The sequence below is a fragment of the Mustela lutreola genome, chromosome 8 (assembly GCF_030435805.1).
Source record: "Mustela lutreola isolate mMusLut2 chromosome 8, mMusLut2.pri, whole genome shotgun sequence".
In the NCBI taxonomy this organism is placed as follows: domain Eukaryota; kingdom Metazoa; phylum Chordata; class Mammalia; order Carnivora; family Mustelidae; genus Mustela; species Mustela lutreola.
The window spans coordinates 22,019,862-22,040,216 of NC_081297.1; the positions used below are offsets into that span (position 1 = coordinate 22,019,862).

The window sequence follows — 20,355 nt, forward strand, 5'->3', positions numbered from 1 at the left end:
AAGAGACTCTTAACGTCACAAAACAAATTGAGGGTTGCTGGGGGTAGGGAGAGAGTGGTGGGGTTATGGACATTGGGGAGGGTATGTGCTATGGTGAGTGCTGTGAAGTGTGTAAACCTGGCGATTCACAAACCTGTACCCCTGGGGTTAATAATACATCGTATGTTAATAAAAGAAAATTTTAAAGGAAAAAAATAAAAAAGTATATTGATCTCAAAAGAAACCAGTAAGGAAGTTCCTCCATAAGTTAAAAATCGAACTACTCTATGATCTAGCAATTGCACTATGAGGTATTTACCCAAGAGATATGAAATTCTCATCTGAAGGGAGACATGCACCTTGATGTTCATAGCAGCATATCAACAATAGCGAAACTACAGAGAGAGCCCAAATGTCCATCGACTGATGAATGGAAAAAGGAGGGATGGTATATATGATGGACTATTACTCAGCCATTAAAAAGAATGAAATTTTGCCATTTGCAACAACGTGGATAGAGCTAGACAGTATAATGCGAAGTAAGTCCATCAGAGAAAGACAAGCACTGTATGATTTCACTCATACATAGACTTTAAGAAACAAAACAGATTAATATATGGGAGAGGGGAAAAAGAGATAAACCTGGAAACAGACTCAACTACAAAGAAGAGGGTTATGGGGGCGGGGTGTTAAACAGGTGATGGAGATTAAGGCGTGTACTTCTGATGAGCCCTGGGTGTTGTATGTAACCAAAGAAGCACTAAATTCTATACCTGAAACTAATTTAACACTGAACAGTGACTAGAATTTATATAAAAATTTGAAAAAAAATGAAATAACTTAAAAAAAAATAAGTTCTAGATTAAGTCAGTGTCTGGGGTTAGTTAGCTTCACAGAATCCTTACCAGCTTTGCCACCAAATTTGCGAGAAAAAAGGAGCAAGACTGGGCCATAAACTAAAAATTCTAACAGGATTTGTGCTTTTGAGACATCAGTTTTTATGTGCTTAAATTCCCTTTGGCTAAAATAAGAATCAGAGTATCAGGCTATCTTAGTTAACAGCTTGGGGAATAAATTCACGTAACACAAAAATTTATTTCTACATATTCCTTTCCATGCATAAGCTTTTTTATAATACCGGGAAAGGGAGATGAAATAACTCTTGGTGAGAATACACCCAAAGTTTTGACAAACCTGAAGTTTTAGCAAGCTCCCTAGGATCAGAACGCTATTATCTTTAGTAATAAGAACAACAGACATGTTACCAGAAGCTCCCAGTACGTGTCAGGTTTTTTGGATCTATTACCATTGGTCCTTTCAAATCCCAGCACAGTAAGGGTAATCATCCCCCAAAGAGAAAAGCTGCTCTAGGCAACTTGTCTGTGGTAAATTTAATAAATGGAACATCTAGGCTTTGGAACGTCCGACACCAAAGCTTACACACCGTGAAGCCTCCCTAAACCGGAGATCCTATCACCTTAAAACTGCTCCTAATCATTATTTTCAACTTTCAATAATATGACCAAATCCAAACATCTAAAGGGCTCATTCATTTAAGCATCAAACTCTTGATTTTGGCTCAGGTCATGACCTCTCAGTCATGAGATCGAGCCCCATGTCAAGCTCAGAGTTTGCTTGAGATTCTCTCCCTCTCTCCTCTGCATCTCCTCCAACTCACTCACTCTATAAATAATAAATATTTTTAAAATTAATAATATGACCAAATTGACCAGTATACTGCAAAAGCTCACTATAGCTTAATAATCAAAGGATCTTCAGATTTCTATAAACAGGGATGCCTGGTTTCATGACCAGATAGTTCATCACTAACATGTCAACTTTTAAAACACTGAAGTGCGCTATGCAGTAACACTACCACTTAAATTTTCTCTACATGAAACAAGATGGGATTGGGAAGGAGACAAACCATAAGTGACTCTTAATCTCACAAAACAAACTGAGGGTTGCTGGGGGGAGGGGGGTTGGGAGAAGGGGGTGGGGTTATGGACATTGGGGAGGGTATGTGCTAAGGTGAGTGCTGTGAAGTGTGTAAACCTGGCGATTCACAGACCTTGTACCACTGGGGATAAAAGTTATTATATGTTTATAAAAAATTTTTTTTCTTTACATGCGAACATTTATATCTCAGAGCTATGCTGATTTAGCTTTAATGGATACGTTATTTTTCCTTTACAAGCAAATACTGTATTCTCACTTAAATAGATTTCCCCCAAAATAAACATGAGTTAAGTACAATATAATAAGGAAAAGATGTTTTGTATCACCTAATGGTGAATCAATATGTAAGGAAATGCCACTCACCCATACACCTAACTGAAAACCTACTGCTTCTGGATGTGTTCTTCTTTACTCAACTCTGCCTACAGAGTTCATAGGATACTACTGACACTCCTCAAAGAAGAGTCTGTTCTGTTTTTTGACATACACTTAAGCACCAATGAGGAGCTGTGATGGTCTCCCCAGGCATCCGGAAAATCCTCTGGTCTAGTTCCTTGGTTCTCTATGAACCTTGCCACTTGTTAAGTGACCTCAGAATTCTTCTCAGTCAGTTGGTAGAGTCCAGAAATACACAAGACTCAAAGTACATATCTGACCACTGAAATTTGCTTAAAGTTTCCAAATCCTTAGTTTTGGATTTGGTCAGGGAACCCTTCCACCTACTCCCAAGGGTACCCTAATTCTTCCCTGGAAAACACTTTCTTGGAATAGAAAATCTTCTATGGGTAGGATAATCACATATCTGGGTTGCCACAATTTATGCCTGTTGTCCTAGCATAATAATGAATGCCTTCTCCTCCCCCACCTCAAGTGTCCCTGTTTGGCTAATAAATCCAATATTGTCCTGTTATAGGCTATAAATTACATATTAGGGCACCTGGGTGGGTCAGTCAGTTAAACCTCTGGCTTCAGTTCTGGTTGTAACCTAAGGGTTGTGGGATCCAGATCCGTGTGGGACTCTGCGATTAGCATAAGTCTACTTGAGATTCTCTCCCTCTCAAACGGATAAATCTTTTTTAAAATATTATGTATTAATACACAAAGGAAATAAATCTGTGCAAATAGCAATCTTATTCACTGCAGGTGACCAATGAAGGAACAAGTAACCATCTTATTCCCCAAATAGGCAATGGTACAAAACGGCAGTAAGACTATAAGGGTGAATGGAAAGTAAAATGTGACCCAACCATCACCAAATCCTTCCACGGCTCTTCACAACTGTTCCTAGGTCACTGAACTGCAAAGATACAAAGATGTCAAGACAAAAATAACATTGGATTGTATAAATGCTTCTGAAATGTGGCTTTAGGAGAAAAGTTGCTTTCTTCCATATCTGATGTTTCACCAGGTAAAATGTCAATCATTGCACTTTTTGTAAAACATGAAACACCCTGTCCTTTGAAAAATGAAAATTACTCTTTAAAATTCATCACCCTAAAAATATGTGAAAGCAAAATCGGACAGTCATCTCTATGAAAATCTTAGTGAATGGCTCAGCTGTTTTTACCAATGACATTTACCCCAATATACTGCAAAGGACATTTTTTAAAGCTAAGTATCCTAGAACTTAATTGTGCTATAAAATATAAATCAAATTTCAGTCACCAAAGTTTAGGTTCTTACATTAAAACTTCCCTACATAAATCAATAAGTTTAAGGTGTAGTTATAAATATCTGAAGAAAACCAGGAGAACCAAACACATCCTGGACACTAATAAACGCTGTTAATACCATTTATGATAAATGTTAAATACTTATAAAATCTTTAAAAAATCATCTATTTATATTATAGGTAGAATGTATTCACTACAGAGAATTGATTATTTGGTTGCTTTTATTTTAACTTTCTGTGATTGTAGAACACGCTTCACTATTTCTAATCAGAGCATGAGAAATACCACTGTTCATAATTTGAGTGAAATTTTGCTGAGTTCATCAGAGCAATATTTTAAAATTATGACAAAGCCTTCTCTTGCATATTTAACCACTGCAGCATATTGGCAGAAGAAAAAAAAATTCACTGTGACAGCTGAAAAAAATTTTTCTGGATCATGAACATTAAAATATTTATGAATCCTCTAGTTCAGAAATAAATCAATTTCCTATTATATTAGAAAAATATATGGGAATAAATGGGGAATGTCCCATTCAATAAGCATCTACTAGATATTAAAATGATGTTATATAAACATTTGTTAATACTTATTGAGAAACCACAAGGATCTTTTCTCCCATGTATCCTTCCCTTGTGTAACATGCAATTTTTAGCATTTTTTTTTTTTTTTCAAAATATGAAAGACATTCAGGGACAGCATCACAGTAAACATTAAATGTACTTCCCCGGAATTCTTGGTTTAAGCTTCTTTCACCTGAATATTGTACCAACTTCTCCTGTGAAGTGTCACCATTTGCACAGCATTTTATCTTTTTAATCTTTAAAAAATATTTTATTTATTTAGAGAGAGAGAAAGCACAAGTAGGGAAAATGAGAGAGGAAAAAAGAGAATCTCAAGCAGACTCCACACTGAGCATTGAGCCCGACCAGGGGTTCAATCCCAACCACCAAGATCATGACCTGAGCTGAAATCAAGAGTCAGATGCTCAACTGACTGAGCCACCCGTGTGGCTCTGTATTAGCATTTTAAAAGCTTTAAAAAAAAAAAAAAAAAAAACAATTAGAAGAACTTCTTCTCCTTCAGAATTTCCCACACCTTTCTGATGTGAACACAGATCTGTCCATGCTCCCATCTTTTTTGGAACATACTTACAGTCCTTTTGCATATCATAATTGAAAAATACACATATACTTTTAAAGTTTTGTGGAAAAATAAAGATGGCATAGAATGAACATTTTTCACTATTTTAAGTGTACCATTCAGCAGCGTTCAATACCTTCACACTGTTGTACATCCATCACCATCTCCCATCTCCAGAACTTCATCTTTGCAAAGTCAAACTCCATACTCATTAAACAACAACTCCGGTCTTTCCCTCTGCCTACTCCATGGTAACCCCCATTCTGCTTTCTGTCTCTATGAATTTGACTCCTCCATGTACCTTATATAAGTAAAATTATACAATATTTATCCTTTTGTGACTGGTTTCATTTAACATAATGTCTAACGTTCATCTATATTGTGGCACCTGTCTGGAGATTAGGTACATTTTATATGTAAATTATTCAGCTAGCCAATGTACACCCTTAGATATGTTTGGGACAAAGTATATTTTAATTATTTTATTAGAAATATGTAAAGATACATTGTAATGCAATGCCTCTATTTTATACAGGAGCATATCAATAACTGTTAAGCACTTATCACTTGGAATTAGGCACTATTTGTCCTGTGGCTGCTTTATTTCACTTAGCATGATGACTCCATTTACATGCCCTATCTAAAATACTCAAACTACTGAAATCAGAGAATAGAACTGTGGTTACCAGACGCTGGGAGATACAGGGAAATGGTGAGTTGCTGTTCAATGGGTATGAAGTTTCAGCCATGCAAGATGAATTAGTTCAGAATTTCCCACAGCACACAGCCTATTGTCAACAATACCGTATTGTGCTTTTCAATTGTTTGGCAATATTTTTATTTAAGGCTTTGTTGAAAATAGGACCTTTCATAAATTATTTTCCAAAGAGGCAGAAAAGGGGCATTAAAAAAAAAAATCACTTGTCTGTTCCCTAACACACGTTCAGCACGACTGTTTTTCACACTCATTTAAATGATATATTTGAAGCTGAAAGTGCGGACCCAGATGTTTGAAACTCCCCCACAAATCCCAATGACAGGGACTTCTAGGGTCGGAGCGGCAAAGTTTTCCTGAGCAGGAGCATCTAGTCTGTTTAGGACTTTGACAGGAGATCTCTTCCACTCGGGAAGAGTTCTTAAGACCTGACAAGTTCAGCATCACTGCTTGAACCGTCCTGCACACCCCACACCAGGGCACCGTGCCATCGGGTGCCGCAGCGCTCGCAGCGATCCACACCGTAGGGACTGGAAGCGCGGGTGCGCTGCTCCGGGCTGGGGTCTCGGCGGCGCCCACCTCCCTCGCGGGGGCCGGCTCCCCGCGTCACCGCGATCCTCCGTCCTCCCACCCCCCTCGTCTGCGAGCACCCCGGCGCGCACCGCGGGGGGCCGCCCCGCCTCCCCGAACCCCCCGCCCCCGCTGCTGGCGTTCGCTAGCCCGGGCCTCGCCCCCATTCCTGGGGGTGGTCCGGTGGCAGAGGGCCACACGCGAGCACACGGCGACCGCGCGGGCAGCAGGCTGTGCTGCGGGAATGCGGAGCCGCGGCCGCCCGCCCTAGCCGCGAACGCCGGGCCGGAGCAGCCCCGAACGCCGCCCGAAGTCGCGTACCGTGCACAGCAGCCTGCGCCGCCCCAGCGAGCAAGACAGCCACACCTCGCGGCGCGGGGTCACCGGCAGAGCCCGGTAACCGCCGCGGAAACCGCGCGGAGCACTCACCTGCGGCTGCCGGCCGAGAGCTGCGCCCGCCCCCCGGTAACCGCCCAAGTACTCGGCGGCCCCCGGCTGCGGGAGGCCCGCGAAGACCACGAGGCCACGCAAGAGGCAGCGGGAGGGAGTCCCCGCCCAGGTGCGGCCGGCTGCCCCGCCCGGGCGGCCAGGGGGGGCGGGCAGGGGAGGACGCTGGGTGGGGGGCGCGGGGGCAGAGGGACAGGTAAGTGCAAGCGGCGCGCGCCAAGCTACACGTGACCGTCTGGCAACTCTCCCCACCTGTGCGGCCACACGTGGTGCCCCATCAAGTCTCCACGTTAAGTGTCCTTTCTCCAAAAGAGGAAAACTTCTGGAGGTGAAGGATAAAGATCAGATGTCTGCGTATTCCAAACTCAGATTGTATACATTAATTATGTGTATTGTTGTATGTCAATTATACCTCAATAAAGCTTTTTAAAAATTTATCGTTTGATGGTGTAGTGATGCTCTTAGGAATTAGTTACAGGAGTTATAGCTTCTGTTAAAGATCCGCCAGCTGGTTTGCCTTAAGTCCACTTTTTTTTTTTTTTTTTTTTTTTTTTTTTTTTTTTTTTAAGATTTTACTTAGGGACGCCTGGGTGGCTCAGTCCCTAAGCGTCTGCCTTCAGGTGAAGTCGTGATCCCACCATCCTAGGATGGAGCCCCCCATCTGGCTCCCAGCTAGGCGGGAAGCCTGATTTCCCTCTTCCACTCCCCCTGCTCCTGTTCCTGCTCTCGCTCTCTCTCGCTGTCAGGTAAATAAATAAAACATTTGAAAAAAGAAAAAAAAATTATTTATTCGACACAGAGAAAAAGCGCACAAGTATAGGGGAGGGGCTGAGGGAGGACCAAGCAAGGAGCCGCATGTGGGGCTGATCCCAGGACTCTGGGATCATGACCTTAACCTAAGGCAGACAATCAGCTAGCTGAGCTACACAGGCGCCCTGCCTTGAGTCTACTTTATATACGCCATCTGTTTTCCTCTCAGCGGTCTTTTCATTTCTGAAGGTTATTTGGCACAGTGGTACTCAAACTTTAACATGCAGAGGAACCACCTGAGACATTGTTAATAGGCAACTTTTGGTTCGGTAAGATTGTGATGCAGCCTGAGGTTCCTATTCAAAAGAGCTCCCAGATGATGCTAATGCTACTGGCCCACAACGCATAGTAGCAAAACACAAGCAACACTCCTTTTCATTTCCAATTAACTGCCTCAGAAAAGGCATGGGGCTAAAGGCTGTCAACTACCTTTATTAAAAGTATCTAGAATTAAGAGGCACTTGGTAATAAAAAATACCTGAGTGAGTGTGCCTTTGGGGACAAGCACGCAGACAACAATACCAACTAACAACATCCATCAGTTAATATTACTGAGTCTCCAGTAAGAACTCCTGGTGGTATTCAACCTGCATGTATGAGCTCCACTCAGAGATCCATCCTAAAGTGGGATGAGAAGGAGGTATACAAGCATGTTTCATTAGCTTCGCGAACTGGGGAATTCTAAGAAGAGTTTGCATTACAAATTCCACTTGTAAAATACAAACCTAAAAGTACGTGTAGAATCAGGGGGCCTGAGAAGCTCAGTTGAGTTAGTGAGGACATGATCTCAGGGTGGGAAAATCAGTCCTGCGCTTGGCTCCCCACTCTACACTGATTCTGCTTGAGATTCCCTTTACCCCCCTTTACTCTTGAACACATGTATGCTCTCGCTCTCTCTCTCTCAAATAAATAAATGAAGTATATTTTTTTAAAGTATTGTAGAATGTTTCAAAATGGTTTTGAATTTTAAAGGGAAGTTTCTCCTATTTAGTAATAATATACATGCGCATGTGTATGTATGCACAAATGTATTAAATATCTTAATGCAGAAAATAATGTAGTATCAATTCAAATAATTCCATTGTTCTATAAACAATTTCCTTAAAACAAACATGATTGTACAAATATTGACATGAAATACTCATGTATACTCATATATATTTTGATACTCATATATCAAAATATATAGATAAACATGCACCAAAATACATATTTTATAATATGCAATATGTCTACATTGTCATATCATAACACTATAAGAAGTTGATTTCAAGCAAGCATGCCAGGTTTTCTTTGTTCAAATGAAGTTACATAATTTTGAAAATTATACACACTAACACTATTTGTTGATAACCATGGACATCTATCCTTCATTCAAAAAAAAGCAAATAGCAGAATGATGTCAAGATACACTCCACTGGAAAAATCCTAAATATGTAACCAATGAAACTTCAACAGAGGAAGAGAAATGGGAAAATATGTTTAAAATCAAATGCTAAAGTATCTACTAATACTCCAGGTGGAATTTGATTAAGAAAACCAATTAAAAGGAGAGGATAAAGAACGCTTTGTTGGGGAGAGGGGAGAGAAAAAAAAGTGTCAATATGTACAAGTGAAAAGAGGAAATATATTTACTTTCAGTTAAAGTGAGAATAATGCAAACCATTAGAAAGGTGAATCCCTCCAGAGAAATGGACCAAATTGTGAGAAATTTTAAAGCACAGAAAAGAAACAGACACTCATATTAGAGATAGTGAATTGCCCTCACATGTTTTTTTGAATGAAAAAAGACAGCACCCAAAAATTCCATGGAGATCATATTGAGAAGTAGATTATTTTGTTTACGACTAGTGTTAAAACTAGGTGTCGGAGGCAGGCCCCTGGCCAGGGCGGCCTCCGCCTTTAAAAGATGGCGCCTGGCTAGTTGCCAGGTTAGGATTGCCTCCTGAGACTAAGCGGAACGCCCAAAGAGGAAGTAAACAGCATTGGTTGCTAGCGAAGTTGTTCATTTAGGTGCACAGCCTGATTCGCTCCCTCCTGTACCCTGCTCACTGATTGGTCATGTAAACGTATATAAGTGTGTAGACTTGCGGAAATAAAGAGAGAGAGAAGATACATCTGAACTGGGGCTTCTTGTCGTCCTTGCGGGTCAAGGGTGATAAATGGTGCCGAAACCCGGGAACTAAATAAAGGAATCTTGCAAGGTAATCCACAGGAAAGTGGGGAGTAAAGGTCCGCAGGTAAGCGGGGACATTAGCCACGTTCAAAAGTGGGAATTCTGCAGTAAAGCGGGGAGTAAAGGTCGACTGAAGTATATGCGTGTAAAAAGTTAATGTGTTAGTTAGTGTCTTTAACGTCCGTGTCTGTTGTCTGTGTGTTCATAATGGGATCTGAAGTATCTAAAGTGCAGTTGGAAGGGTCTTTAAAAGACCTGCTGAAGGGGCGCCTGGGTGGCTCAGTGGGTTAAGCCGCTGCCTTCGGCTCGGGTCATGATCTCAGGGTCCTGGGATCGAGTCCCGCATCAGGCTCTCTGCTCAGCAGGGAGCCTGCTTCCTTCTCTCTCTCTCTCTGCCTGCCTCTCAGTGTACTTGTAATTTCTCTCTGTCAAATAAATAAATAAAATCTTTAAAAAAAAAAAAAAAAGACCTGCTGAAAGCCAATGGAACTCCACTAAAAGCAAAAACTGCTCCGGCCTTTTTGAATACAGTGGAAAAGGAGGCTCCATGGTTCCTAGATGAAGGCTTGCTAAACATACCTCAATGGGACCACCTGTGATCCAGGGTTTGGCCCCTGTGAAACCTATTAATGCCTCGGGGCCATATCAACCTTTTAAGTTGCCAGGTGCACCAATAACAGGGTATGGCCACCGGAGTGGTCTGGATGTCAGAGTACCTTGCGCTCAGTTTACATCAATGAAATGTATGGCTTTACATTCACTCCACGCTTTCCTACTTATAAAAATAATACCTTTACAGGGTACAATTATTCCTTTCAAAATCCAAAGCAAGGCAATTCCTCCTCTCCCTTTGATGCATGGCAGGTCTGTAACTTGCTAGGAGCATGTACTGATATCTCAGCAGTGTTCATGTTAAATGGTGGCAAATTCCTCAACTGTTTTTATAAACAAAATGACTGTAGTACCTTTGAGACAACAGTTAATGTGTCTTGTCCCAATAATATTACTTATCAGCCCACTCCCATATGCGTCTCACCACTGTTCCTTTTCCTCGTAACAAGTGCTAGCGAGTTGAATGATACGTTGAATTGCACTAAGAATTGCTATCTTTCCCAGTGCTGGAATGTCACGGCCTTCAAGCTGGCTGTGATTATGCGTATCCCTACCCATGTTCCTATCCTAGTTTCCATTCTAGAGGACAAGTTACCGGTGGTGCTATCCAAAAGAAAAGAGATTTTGGTATCACAGCCGCCATTGTGACAGCATTGGCTATATCTACAGCAGCTGCCACGGCAGCAGCAGTCTCGCTTGCTGCAACTATACCCACTGCAGAAGCTGTGAACACCCTTGCAGAAGGAACGGCGGCTGCCCTTCAAACACAGACTCCGATCAATGCACATCTGCAAGCAGGAATCCTGATAGTCAACCAGAGAGTGGATTTGGTTCAAGAACAAGTGGACATATGGGGGGCCCTATTGGGACTGGGATGTGTAGCACCCTTCCTGGCAATTTGTGTAACTCCCATAGCCTATACTAATATGAGTGACTTACAGAATGTCTCTCGACAGCTCTCCCAATACTTGCGGGGGAATTAGTCTGCAGAATTCCAAAACTACACTCAGCACCTGCTACTAGGCATAACAAGGATAAATAACACCAGAGTTGAGCTTGCAACCTTCCCAGACATAATCAAAACATTGCAAGACATGTTAACCTTTATGAAACAATGGGCTAACGTAATTGGTTTGATGACAATCCTCGTAGTGGGCTTGATTCTACTAGTAAGGAAACTGCAAATTTGGAGGCGACAGCAACCTAGGCAACAGCAAGCCATGGTGCAGGCCTTGTTAGCCATCGAGGCTGGAACATCCCCCCAAGTGTGGCTAAGTATGCTGGATCGGTAGTCAATGACGGGTAAGATTGGTGGGGGAAATATACCAACCTAAGACAGGACGCAAATCATTGATATCTGCTGTCTGATGACGGGTAAGGATATTCCCCACCACTGACCACCTAAGACAGGCACGATCCCTGCCATAAAAGAAAAAAGGGGGAGATGTCGGAGGCAGGCCCCTGGCCAGGGCAGCCTCCACCATTAAAAGATGGCACCTGGCTAGTTGCCAGGTTAGGATTGCCTCGTGAGACTAAGCAGAATGCCCAAAGAGGAGGTAAACAGCATTGGTTGCTAGCGAAGTTGTTCGTTTTGGTGCACAGCCTGATTCGCTCCCTCCTGTACCCTGCTCACTGATTGGTCATGTAAACGTATATAAGTGTGTAGACTTGCGGAAATAAAGAGAGAAGATACATCTGAACTGGGGCTTCTTGTCGTCCTTGCGGGTCGAGGGTGATATGAGGAATCAATGGTGCTGTTTACAAACAAGCAGAGGAGTCTTCCCTCACTTACTCATCTCCTCTTTCCTGTATCTCTTTCTATTGTTCTTAATAAAATCCCTCCCCATCAATAGAAGCATTTTGTACAAAGAACTTCTCATTAAAAAGGTGACACATTTATCTTGTTGCAATATTTTTCTCTTGTTCAACAACACACATCACTAAAATAAAACAGTGCAGCAAAATAAATGTCAAATTTTTAATAATTAAGAAAACCCACTTGTTTGCGATATGGGATTTGGATTCATTTAGTTAGAATCCATCATTTCCAGAGACACACGTATCTTAGTTGCTAAGTTACCTCAGATGAGAACCATCATGTGGGCTGTAAATTAAATTATATTTCCTTTCAAATACAACTAGGTTTGAATAATAATGGGATTTCTAGTCATCATTCCTATCAAAGACTCTCCATAAAAGTCCTAAAAGGCAGCTGTTGGACCTAAATTGTACCCAGTCATGAATCCAACCATGGCTGACATGATTTCTATAGTCCTCATGGCTGCCTAGAAGGCAGTGACAGCCCTTCCTCTTAAAGCCCTCCCCACAGCCTTCTACATAAGAGGTCAGAATGGAAGATGCCCTATACTTAGTAAAGGTCAGCAATCCATAATATATTTCTCCCAAGGGAAAAGTATAAAGAGGTTCCCTCTCCCACCCATTTTCCTTTTTAACCGATACACACACACACACACACACACACACACACACACACGCGCGCGCGCGCGCGCCATGTTGCCGTGTTAATAAAAAACACCAAAGCCTATATTAGCATAGAGACCCCCCTCCAAAGGACAGTGCTAATAGCTGCAGACTGGGAATGTGTATTCATTTCATGTTATACATACTAACTTTAACTCACTCGAAGCAAAGACTTAAATCCAAACACAGTCATGAATGTGAGCATGTGAACAAGTAAACCATTAATTCACTTACAGCAAGTTGTTGGGTCTTCATCACTGTCATCAGAACAGTCTGGATGAGAGTCACAGACCGATTCTTGGGAAATGCATTGGCCACTGGCACAAGTGAACTCATCCTTAGGGCAAAGCCTTCTAGGTGGGGCAAGTGCACAGGCATAGACCCAGAGCTGATGCATCCCAATGAAACCTTTCTGGCTCAGAAGAGTGCCTTCAAATATAATCTTAAAAAAGCAAAACGTGAACAATTTATGAGTTTATAATCTCCTTTAAAGGACCCGTCCAAAAAGGAATAATAGACATTTAATAATTACCGAGACAAATACCTATTAAAAGAGCCAGCAAATACAACCACCAAAGTTCCTACTTGGGAAACCTGACTCACACGTGTAATTGATCTGAATGGAAAAAACCCTACATTTAGTAAAGTTCAGCAATCCATAATATATGTCCCCAAGGGGAAAAGTATAAAGACATGGACACAGTAGATCCACTGAGGCCTCTGAGAAACCACTCATGATCCAATGAAATACAACATGCGACTTAAACCATGGGCCATGTCCCTGCCTGCTAACTTTTAACTTGGGCATCATCTTCATGGCTCTCTTTAACATGTAGGAAAAACAAAAAGCATTATCACTACTTATATAACAGGAGCTATAACTAGATCTGGTTTTTAAAGTACTGCATTTAGTGTTGGAATGCAGGCAGGGGAAGGTTAGACAAATAGTAAGGGACACAACAGATGAACAGAAAACATAAAAGACTAAATATAAAAATCTATTTTCACAAAAGAAGAATTTCTCTAATAATCAAAGAAGTGCCAATTAAAAGAAATAAATCTCATTTTCTCCAGTCAAATTACTAGCTTTTTTGGAGATATGCAACATTAGCAAGTGAAACAACCATCCTTTCTAGTCCAATGTAAAATACTATATCAAAGTATTAATGTTCCTTGAGGTTCCACCAAAAGCAAAGGTTGGCTAACACCAGACAGAAGGAGAGGTATGAATAGCTGACTTTACCAAGTAACTAATTCTCTCCTGTCCAATAGGGTGGCCACAACTACAAAGGGCGATTTCAAATTAAATTAACTAAAATAAAATTAAAATTCAGTTCTTCAGTCATACTAACTTCATACTAACTTACTTGCAAAGTAACTTCAGCCAGTCACTTTGCAAGTGTTCAGCAAGTCTTCCATGCCTACCTTCTACCATATTTGAGAGCACAGATACTTATATTTTCCCCTAGAACAGAAAATACTATTGAACAGCAAGGCACTAGGTAGTTTGTGTATAAATAAGATACTAGGAAGAAAGATTAATTCCTTTTCATTTTTTCCAGCTGAAAGTTTCTGGATAGGTTTTCTCCTTTGCAAAAATATGAGGAAAAAAAAAATATATATATATATATTTGTTAAGGATTATGTCTTAGTTTGCAAATATATTTAACAATTTAGTCCAGAAGATACTATATTCAAATCATATCTAATAATAGGAAACCTATATGCTGCTATATACATTCCCCATAGTGAATATCATAGTATAATTATGTATAAATTATTGGACCTACAGCCATATATGTTTATAGCAGCAAGAGATTAGGGATGCAAAAATGATATTTGGGTTTCAAAAATTTAGATTGGGTTTCAAAAATTGATGCATTTAAACTCAGATTTGAAAAAGGTGCTATTATTGAAAGTTAATTACATTTAATATGCACTTGGAAATCTAGAATAACTCCCAAATTACTCTCTTTTTATTTTGTTTTATCTTTGAACTAAATAACAAGACCAACTTTAATATTCAGTTTACATAAAAGAATGAAACTCCAATCATTTAGTACCTCTTTCAGAAGTTATAAAGATAAATATCAGCTTAGAAAATTAAAATAGTGTCAAATATTAATTCAATTGGCTATGATATAAACCTCAACTCCGCTGTGATTAATACAAAAATGCTATGGTTCAGAAATTCCAATCTCAGCAGTAAATGGGATTCTAAAAATCTGTATGGGTTACAGTTCAGTATCACTTGGGTTCTCCCTTTCAGCACCTAGAAAAATGTATATATGCGATATTACCATAAAGGAATGAAATCGGTTTCATGAGCCACATGTACAATCTTATTATTTTATACTCACAGCCCAGCATAAGCATATTCATACACTCTTCATATAACAAAAAAGAATGGAATTTTAAATAAAATACTACACTTTAAAAGTAAAATTATAAATAACAATAATACCACTTACTTAAATGTTGATCACACTGACATTACTACATTTTGCAATGTTGCTAGGATATTAGGAAAGAAGGAAATGATGAACAAGCATTTAATAGGAAAGCTAAAAAAAAGTTATCAGATATATTTTTCTGCACAATCTCAACTCTATATACAATACAAAATCCCAAGTTCATTTTCTTAAGAGACCATATTCCCACTGGGCACATGTATATTTCAGATATATCTTTGCACAGGTAGATATAACCGTATTTTATAAAGATACGAATTACTGCCTTCAAAACATTTGTATGGTTTTTACTGGTTTTCAATGCCAATTTATTTTTTATCTGCTTCGTAATGATATTTTCTTCCTTGTTGGCAATGCATGGTGTTGGGGTTAGAGAGGGTAGAGGAGAGCCCATGTACAATGAAGAAGCTTTATACAGGAGTAACGGGGCAGGGGAAAGGCTAAGTACAATGAAAGGAAGTAGGCAATTGCTCTCTCCAAATACACAAATCTACATCCTTAATCTAAGTCCTAACTTAAATTTAGCAATGGGTGATAAAATTCACTACTGCAAAGCTACCAGTGTAACTTATGATATAAAAGAATACTTGTTTTTCCATTGTGTACCTTAAACGTCTTCAGGCTTTCTGGTATTAACACCTCTGCTTTCACCCATTTTCCATCAGTTGATGTGTTGTGTATCCAAAATACTTCTTCTTCCTTCGATTCAAATGAAACGACATTAGTCATTCCCCAAATCCTACCCTCATGGTTCCATATGTACTCTCTCAATTACATTTCAGTAGAGTTTACCCTACCTGCACCACACCAAGTACTAGGAAGCCTAAAGTATTGGTAAAAAGGTATATGACCTTTTTTAAAGGAACAATAAAATGGAGGGAGGGAAGGAAGAAAAGGCAGAGCCTAGAGGATATTTGGGACAGTGAAAATACTCTGTATGATAACATAGGGTGGACATATGTCATTAAACATTTATCCAAATGCGTGGGACGTGCAACACCAAGCCAGAGCCCTAATGTAAACTATGGACTTTCAGTGATAATGACATGTCAATGCTGGTTCATCATTTATCACAAAGGTACCACTCTCAGGGAGGACTGGTAATGGGGAGGCGCTGCATGTGTGGGGACAGGAGGAAAATGGGAAATCTCTGTACTTGCCCCCTAATTTTGCTAGGAAACTAAAACTTCTCTATAAAAACAGTCTATTTTTTATTTTAAGATTTTATTTATTTACTTGACAGAGAGAGAGATCACAAGCAGGCAGAGAGGCAGGCAAAGAGAGAGAGGGGGAAGCAGGCTCCCCACCGAGCAGGGAGCCTGATTTGGAGCTCCATCCCAGGACCCTGAGATCATGACCTGAGCCAAAGGCAGAGGCTCAACCCTAAAAACAGTCTTTAAAAAAAAAATAAGGAAATGAAGCATATCTATATAGTAAATCTGTTCATTTTTTTATGATGGCAAGTAAGGACAGAACAAACATTTAAAAAGATTTTTTTTTTTAAGATTTGTATTTATTTATTTGACAGACAGAGATCAGAAGTAGGCAGAGAGGCAGGCAGAGAAAGAGAGAGGAGGAAGCCGGCTCCCTGCTGAGGGGAGCCAGATGCAGGCTAGATCCCAGAACCCCTGGAATCATGACCTGAGCCTAAGGCAGAGGCTTTAACCCACTGAGCCACCCAGATGCCCCTTAAAAAGAATTTTAAATAAAGTACTTCAAAAATACAAATTTAAATAGGAATTCATACTGCCAGCTACTTTAATGTTAGTCCCAATAATATTACTACGTTTTATTATATTGCCAAGACATTAGAAAAGAAATGACAGGCAAACACTTAATATGGAAGTTTAAAAAAACAATGTTATCAGGTATATTTTTCTGCACAATCTCAATAAATTGACATACTTTTTTTTCCCTATGGGAGAATTCATTCCAAGTTCCAAACAATACAGTTATTTTCTGGAGATTATATTTCTACTTGACTCTCTTGTCATTCTATCAGACCTTTTTGTGCCGTCTAGAGTTCGCTATGTCATGCATCTGTGAAATGATCATTTTCCAGGTGGCAAAGTGTATGCAAAATTATGTTTCCACTATACACTATAAGGTAAGATATTTAATAAAATTCCATAATGTAGTCCAAAGTTTTGCCTATTTTATTGTGCTTTATGATCTATGTCCATGCTTTTATGCTCTGAAATAATAAATTCTTTAGATTCTACCAAACATATAAGTTCATTTGACAATTCCTTGGTAAAGACAGCCCAGATTATTTGTAATATTTACCCAACGGATGCATTCATTTTTTTTGTGTATCAGTATAGCGAAAATGCAACCTGGCATAAATATGTCTCAGGTTGAGCTCTGAGACTCAACCTGGCATAAATATGTCTCAGGTTGAGCTCTGAGACTGTGCCCTCCTTCTACTGTAGGATAGAAGACAGCACTGGAAGGTGACATCTTATTGTAATTCAAATGACACATGACACTTGGACTTTTTTCAGACTCTCGCAAGCATCAATCTCCCCTCAGCTTCTCTTATTTCATTCATAACCAACATTTTCTAAAAATGAATCTATTCCCAACTTAGTCCTTTACCCTCTGATGTCTACTCCAATTTCCAAGTCTTAAATATTTCAGAAGATAGTCTAAACCCATTAAAATGTACTTCATTTTATTACTTCTTCATATCAACTGTTAAGACTTCGACAAGAGAGTGAAACGTCCATGGTAGACATATTTTCAGCTGAGAGCTTCTGGGTCACTTCAGGAGGAAGTGGAGTTATACACAGTTGGGACACACAACTAATTTTTCTTGGAATAATTTCCTATGCAACTTCAACTATTTAGCCTCGAGACACTTATCTCTTGCACAGACGCTTTAAGTGACACTCTTGGCAAGTTTCATTCATCATATCCCTTCACTTTCCATCTTACGAAAATAACTTAAGAGAATTTGTGCTCTTTTTTCACAATGACTAATTAATTCCCCTCTACTCTACCCGAAGAAGAATGTGTTTACATTTTTTTGAAAAGTGAGCAGAATTTTTTCTAAATTTAAATGGCTTTTTGTACTCTAAGTTAATGGTATGTTATGAAATACAGATCTTTTCTATCACAGTTTCCTGTCTGACAACACAAGTAATAAAAAAGAAAAAGAGTTTACTTCAACTAAATAAAAGCAGCTTTTATTTTATTCTGTCCTAACTCTCAGACTCTTCTTACCTAGTTACTTTCAACAGGTATCTATGTAAGAAAGAAACCCTCGGCTCAGAAAAAACTTTCAAGTGATGTTTTAATTTTCTATTATCTTATAATCAATCAATCAATCAATCAATTTTTTTAAGTATCTTTACTCCCCTAGACTAGCATCAATAATGCCATTTTACCTTTTAAGGAAAGAATTGTTCTATCTCCTAAGAGACCTGAGCTTATCCTTCCCTCTGCCAGTGAAGAAATCAAAGGTCCCAATTTCCAGCTTATTTTTTTGTTCTTTTATTTTTTTTTAAAGATTTTATTTATTTATTTGATAGAGAGAGATCACAAGTAGGCAGAGAGGCAGGCAGAGAGAGAGGAGGAAGCAGGCTCCCTGTTGAGCAGCGAGCCCGATGCAGGACTCGATCCCAGGACGCTGAGATCATGACCTGAGCCGAAGGCAGCGGCTTAACCCACTGAGCCACCCAGGCACCCTTTTTTGTTCTTTTAAAACTATTTTTGAGGGGTGCCTGGGTGGCTCAGTCTTGGTTAAGCACCTGCCGTTTGTCCAGGTCATGCTCCCAGGGTTCTAGGATGGAGCCCTGCATCAGGCTCCCTACTCAGCAAGGAGTCTGTTTCTGCTTCTCCCTTTGCCCCTCCCCCTACTTATATACTCTCTCACTTGCTCTGCTCACTCTGCTCTCTCCCTCTCTCTCTCTCTCAAATAAATAAATTAAAACAAATTAACTACTTTTGATTAAATGCAGGAACAGGAACATGTACTTTAGCAAAGACTTTCCTTCGAGGATAGCTTATGATGGGCTTTCCTTTTTAAAAACAGTACCGGGGTGCCTGGCTCAGTGGGGTAAGCCTCTGCCTTCGGCTCAGGTCATGATCTCAGCATCCTGGGATCAAGCCCCACATCAAGCTCTCTGCTTGGCAGGGTACCTGCTCCCCGAAACCCTGCCCCTGTCTACCTCTCTGACTGCTTGTGATCTCTGTCTGTCAAATAAATGTTTAAAAATCTAAAAATGGATAAATAAATAAATAAATAAAACAGTATCATATGAGAAAAGATACGTTCTAAGGCATTTTCTTCCCTGCCCCAGCTATGTGTTCTTCCTATTTGTCACCGGCAATTTTTAAAATATCTAAAAGATACCACAAGCTGGGCACCTCGCTATCCTTGGCTCACTGACGTGGAAACTCTCTTCAGGATAAAGGATAGGCTGTTGCTAAGATTATTATTTTATAGAAGATAGAGACCTAATCTCAAGGACGGTGATATGGTACAAACTAGAACGGCTACACACTTAAGCTGATCCTAACAGAGTCAACTTTTTATTTAACAACTTGTCTTTTACCTGTGTTATCTACTTCTTAAGGTCTGATGTCCTCTGAAAATATAGAAAAAACTACCTTCACCATCTTTCCTAGGTATTCCTTGATTTGCCTGCACATATCCTAAGGGTTGTTGTCTACATTCTATTCATGGAAGATTTAAATGATCATTTCATGAAGTGCTAATTTTTTAAACGATAGGTTTGGAGTCCTTTTTAACTTTGTGATAAAACATGAGCTTAAAACTTAAATGTATTTTGATGCAGGTTTTCCATTAGTGACCAGTATGTTATACATTATATGTAGAGATCAGAGCCAATAGTATGAAAGAAAAAACAGGAGATTGCCTTGCAGAATACTGGGTAAACTAATAAACAAAACATCGCTCAGTGCTCTGAGATGTATGCCCCCACCGGTTCTAATTAATACATTAGGTCAGTTCTCCATGACTAACTTCTTTTCTTATAATGTGGGAGATGGAGCTCTGATAATTCTATTCGTATTATATGATGTGGTGTCTGGAGTCAATTTGTTTATAATCTTTTCTTATATAGTCCCAAAGTTTATAATCCATCACTGATGTTCAGGATAGATCAAAATAATTTTTAGGATTGGGAGCCATATTGAACAAATTTCTACTCAAATTTAAGATAACTCATTCAACATTCAGTGAATAGTAATTACCTGTCATGTGAAAAGCACTATCATAGGAACATATATTTTTTTAAAGACTTTATTTATTCGTTTGAGAGAGAAAAAGAGAACACGAGCACAAGCAGGGTG

General features: G+C 39.6%; 1 protein-coding gene across 3 annotated transcripts in view; it reads right to left on the minus strand.

The window, feature by feature from the left end:
• MALRD1 (MAM and LDL receptor class A domain containing 1) overlaps positions 1–20,355 on the minus strand; it is an 808,982-nt gene that overhangs the window by 714,352 nt on the left and 74,275 nt on the right. For all 3 annotated transcript variants that reach the window (XM_059183995.1, XM_059183996.1, XM_059183994.1), the window contains exons 9-10: positions 15,643–15,735; positions 12,800–13,007 (exon numbers count right to left, since the gene is read on the minus strand). In XM_059183995.1, coding sequence (XP_059039978.1) covers positions 12,800–13,007; positions 15,643–15,735 — 301 coding nt within the window. The remainder of the gene's footprint in view (positions 1–12,799; positions 13,008–15,642; positions 15,736–20,355) is intronic.